The 5,144-nt window shown below is 35.7% G+C and overlaps 1 protein-coding gene across 6 annotated transcripts in view; it reads right to left on the bottom strand.

The window, feature by feature from the left end:
• Window positions 1-666: 666 nt before the first annotated feature.
• The window catches only part of SLC25A21 (solute carrier family 25 member 21), a 237,452-nt gene continuing 232,974 nt past the window's right edge, over window positions 667-5,144 (bottom strand). For all 6 annotated transcript variants that reach the window (XM_032112696.1, XM_032112698.1, XM_032112697.1 and 3 more), the window contains 2 exons: window positions 4,796-4,848; window positions 667-2,335 (listed from right to left, as the gene is read on the bottom strand). In XM_032112696.1, the coding sequence (XP_031968587.1) occupies window positions 2,265-2,335; window positions 4,796-4,848 (124 nt within the window). In that variant the 3' untranslated portion in view covers window positions 667-2,264. The remainder of the gene's footprint in view (window positions 2,336-4,795; window positions 4,849-5,144) is intronic.

Genomic DNA, 5,144 nt, shown 5'->3' with positions numbered 1-5,144 from the left:
GCTTACTAACCACACAACTCTAAACCATTTTACATTGAATTAAAAAGAAAAAGGGAATTGTTTTCTGAAAAATAATAATTAAGGGTTAAGTGCTGCTGCCAAGTACAAGGGTATAAATCTGGAGTGAACCCACTGAGGTCAATGGATGCATTTGGGAAACATGCAGTATATGTGGGTGCAGAATTAAAGTTTTTAATCTGAAAAGTCTACACTTTATTCCCAGGGTGTTAAGTGTTTCCAAAGAAATCAGTGAAGCCTAATAATACTCCCTTCAGCCGAACTGTGTTTGCATGGCCCCAGTTCAGAAGATCTTTGGTGTAAAACTGAATTTCAGCCCATTTTACATGAGGAGTAATGGGGGATTGGGCTGGTACTTTCATAGGTTTGTTTTCCCATACCATGCTGTTTTCTGTTCTCAATGATTTCTCCTTTTATCCAAGATCAGGCTGAGTTATTAACTGAAAAAAATCATGTTGGAAAGGATGTAAAACCGAAGGCTATATATGTATATACAGTATGTTTAAAGCATTTTATTTTTATATTTTGAATGCCCTAAATTAATAAAAGACAAATTATAAAGCCTTTTGCTTTAGTTTTTGAAAGTATCTTAGTAGTGTCTTCTCTTTGGCCAAGAACTGACAATAAAATGCAACAATGAGAAACGCCTTAAAAGCATAAACTTTAACAGAGCTAATTTTATTGATTTTAGCTATGAAATAGCATAGGTATGAAAAGCCACTGTTGCCAAATTCAGACAAAAGAGAGGCTTATTGAGCATGTTGATACAGGCATCTTTGAAAGCTCTGAAAACACATTTCTATTTTTAACTTTTTGTTGCTTTTCCAATGCTTTAAAAACACTAGTGAGATGAGACTTCACATGTGAACTGCCATTTTCAAGTAAAAATGCAGAAAGATACTACTTTAGGATTGCTAAGGAACAGGTTTGTACCTCCTTAAGAACATTTAACATTAACAGTGTGAATACAGTATGGGGAGATACCGAAACTTTCTAGCAATTGCAAGATATGTGCTCATTTGACAACAAACCAAGTTAGATAATGGAGACATTTTTATAACAGAATAATGTGTGGTTTTAAATTATTTATAGAGTTTTTAAAATTAAAATGTAGAATGAACAGAAACTATGTCTTCAGTCAGCATAGCAGAATTTACTGTATTTCACAGAGTTAGAATGGCCAGTAAGAACATGAGTATATCCCTGAAATATTTATATTTACAGTGACTGGGAAAAGCAAAAATTTTAGCTTCAGAGCAACAGTTTTTTATCTACAGAAAGGTGCATTTCTTCGAGGTGTACGGCGAGCTAATTACAACTGCAGATGTGCTATCAGTCTACAACCTTGTTTCACCATTCCATGGTGGAAATTAAAGGCTAAGGGGTCAGTCAGGGTGCACTGAGCATTTTTACCACAGGACAGCTCTTTTGAGAATAGTATATCAAGGTGGATAAAAAATTTGCAGTAAAATCTCATATGCCTAAAATCACTTTTTTCTGTTATTTACTCATTTCTTCTATGAATCCATGTTGTTTTGCATTTTTATGTAATGATGCAGACTAATTATTTTCAGTATCTTCTGTGTTCTGAATGAAATTTATATCATATATATGGCTAAGAACAAGTAGGATATTTAACACTATGCATGTTTTTAAAGTTGTGGCAGCTTGTGCTGTCCTTTTCTATCCAAACTCTGCAGAACTTGCAAAGCTCTTCTATGTATGCTGAAATCATACTGGGCTGAATTGAAACTGGACCCAAGACTGATTCAAGAGTTGCAGAGTATGGGTCATTTTCTTAATGTGGAGTCAATGGAGCTGTCAGTTTACAATAGCTCAGTATCTGCCCCCCCAAGATTACTCTTTTTTTTTTCTTTAAAATGCCCTGAAAGTTTTTATCTTGCCATTTCAGCTGAAACTTTTAAAAAAGTATATGATTACATAGAATGATTCTGTGTCAAGAAATTTCAGTTTGTCCTTTAAAAACTAACTGGTTCTTATGTCTGCTTTGTATTTTCTCTTGGTCCAGCAAAACAATTACAAATGTCAAGTGCTATTTAATTATGCATTTACAGAAAAGCATGTGCTTAAATGTCTTCTTGGATCAGGACCTAAAGACCATATTTGTTTTTAACATCACTGCAATCTGAGGGTATTCAACAGTATAAAGGATAAGAATCAATTTTACTTTGCTATAGCGTATTTTAGAATGCATATAATTTTAAAGAGTACATTTTTCAGAAGTGCTACTTGTGATTAACTGTGTCCTGAAGCCAAGCATAAACGTATTCATAAACCAAAAGCATCACTGCACCACCTGGAAGAAAAGATATTATTTTAAAACATAGAAAATTCACCGTTTTCAAGATTTTATAGAGCATTTCTAGTGTGTGATATAAACCAGCATATGGCAAAGCCTTACTTGCAAAATGGATAATTCTACTATTTCCCAAGTTCACTAAAAATTCACCGGTTCATAATCCGTACCAATTTTTCTTAATATTAGATTATAAAGTTGATGTAAATAGCTTGCATATTAAATCAAATTCACCCTCAGTGTGATTTTTCCTAATACTTTTTCAAGATTAATATTTTTCTTTGTTCTTCTACAAGTAGAAACTTTTAATCTGGATATGCATATATTTGTGTGCCTGTTTAGTTCGATTTGGCCATGAAAGAGCAATTTGACTGGTGGAATGACAAAAATTCATCTCCAGAATGATGAAAATTCTTCTGGGTAAGATTCAAGAGACATTTTCACCTGTTTTTTCACCATGTTTAAAGCAGAAAAATCACGGTATTGAAATGAGTATAATCTTTCCTGTCTACACATCCACAGGCAAAATTTTGATCTTATGAAATGTCATTATTTGCTAGAATTGATAACAGTATAAAATCCCATCTTGAAAGCCAGGAAATGTCTTTACTGTTAGTGAAGCCAGACTGTAACTGGGCTGTAATTACTGTATGAGATAAAGAAAGGAACATTTCAGAAGGTATATATATAACTAAATGCACAGAGAAGCTTCTAGTGGGAGAACACGGGTAAAGAGAACCAGGCTGCATGAATAAATATATATTACTTGTGGGAGCCAGCACTGGGGCATAAATATTTTCTTTCCTTTGCCTTTGCCTGTTGGTTCAGTTGGCAGCTTGGAGAGGCACCTCTAACAAACATGTCTTCTGCTGAACTGGGCTCGCCTTTCTGGGGCTCAGACAAGCAGGCACACAGAACTACCACATGAGTTTCTCCATATCACTCATCCTGAGGAACCATCATCAGGCTTGAAATCATCCTCTATGAAAAGGAGCTCACAGACATCTAGACAGAGCAGAAGTTTGCAAAAGGCTTTGACCAACAAACAAATCACAGACACAATATCTAAGACGTGATTTGAACTCAAATCAAGGCTGCTTCCAAATCTCATACTGTGTCATCTGCTTGTGTATCTCTTTTCCTGTAAACATGCACATGTTGGAAGAAGGAATTACCTTCCCAGTCACAACAAAGATTGTATTATTGTTTCATCAGAAAGTCAAACCTATATATTAGTTAGTCAATAGAACCACAAAAGTATTTAGAATGAACTTCACATTTAACTGACTTGCTGGATCTGGGCCAGAATGCATAGTCATTTGTAAGATGGAAAATTTTACTCCAAAATCTGCTGTGCTAAGAGGTACTGGGAAGCTAAACACTGCCTTCTCTTTGTCCTGCATGGAATCTAGTATCTTTGGAGTGTGAGGGAAAAGGTTTTTAGCTCTAGAGCTCCTTGTTTCCCCTCCCCACCTTCTTCCTCACCCTGCACAATAACCAAGCATGGTCTAGCACTTAGCCAGATGGATTGGATATGCAAACATTTACAGACAAACCTAATGCCTCCTTTATGCTGCAGAACAGGCTCTGCTCTTTACCTGCTTGCTTTTACCTATGTGTGTTCTTGCCTATTAAACAACCAGCTTGAACAACTGGAAATATGTTTTCATGGGAATGGGATACTGTTCAGATTGGGGCTTCTGCTTTTTTTGATGCAGTCTGCCTCTGTGGGCTGACAAATTCTGAGGGCCCAGTGCTTTGCTTTCATGATTAATCAAAACCAGTAAGGGAAAAAAACTCTAAAAGCCAAAGAAGATACAGCTCTCAACCACTGTGCTCCCACATTTGGAGTAATTAGTAAGAAGGGGTCAAATAACAACCCCAGTTCTAAGATATCCTTGTCCTCTTAGTTTTCCAGGGCCATACAAGTCTCTTCCTAGCTCTGTTATCAGCTTTTTAGTGTCTGCCCCCATAGAGCACAGGAGAAGAAAGTGGAATTTGATATGCTTGTGCTGTGCTTTGACTAGTGGAGTGCATTTTATGGAGAGCCTCTAACCTGCATTTTAGGCTGGCTTCACATAGGTATGGAATAATACTAGTGAACTCAAAAAATCACATTAGAAGGAATAGGAAGCTTTAAGAAACTTCTGAAAGTTTTACAGTTCTGTCATTTGCATGTACTTTGGTTTGTTCATAAATAAAGCAATTGCACAAACCAGCAGTTACTTGGATCTGCAGTTCTCTGATGTATATGCGTAAATGATTTTTTTTAGACACATATTTAGCCAAATCCATCTGTGATACTATTAGATGATGCTATTTTAAAAAGAAACCATTCAAAATGAAAGCTATTTTAATTCATTTATTTGACTGATATTTACTACATTTTCTAAAGAAACTGAAACATGGGAAGAGAAAGCAAGAACAAAAGCAAAACAGAAATGACAGAAGGAAAATTACCTGGACCCAGCCTCATGATCTTGGGAAGCAAGCCTTTGTACAGAGCCAGAAATCTGTAACAGAAGAATAACAAACAAAACATTTCAAACAATATTCTTGCTCTAAAAGAAGAATGGAATTGTAGCATATGTTTGTTAAAATGCTGGCAGAGCACTTAGAGGCAATTATTTGAAATTACACATGTTCAATAGCAGGCTGTATCTGGATTTTAACATTTTACAGAGGCAGATCAGATGGAGAGAAAAAGTTAATCAATGTTCAGTCACAAAAGCAATGTTGTGAGCCTAGCCAATCAGAAATATGACTTTAATCAGTGAGATGGGTTTACTTTCAAGACACGTCAGTTAAC

This window comes from Corvus moneduloides, chromosome 6 (genome assembly GCF_009650955.1).
Source record: "Corvus moneduloides isolate bCorMon1 chromosome 6, bCorMon1.pri, whole genome shotgun sequence".
NCBI classification, from domain to species: domain Eukaryota; kingdom Metazoa; phylum Chordata; class Aves; order Passeriformes; family Corvidae; genus Corvus; species Corvus moneduloides.
Note: the sequence above shows the minus strand (reverse complement) of the source record. Positions and strands in the feature narration are given on the sequence as shown.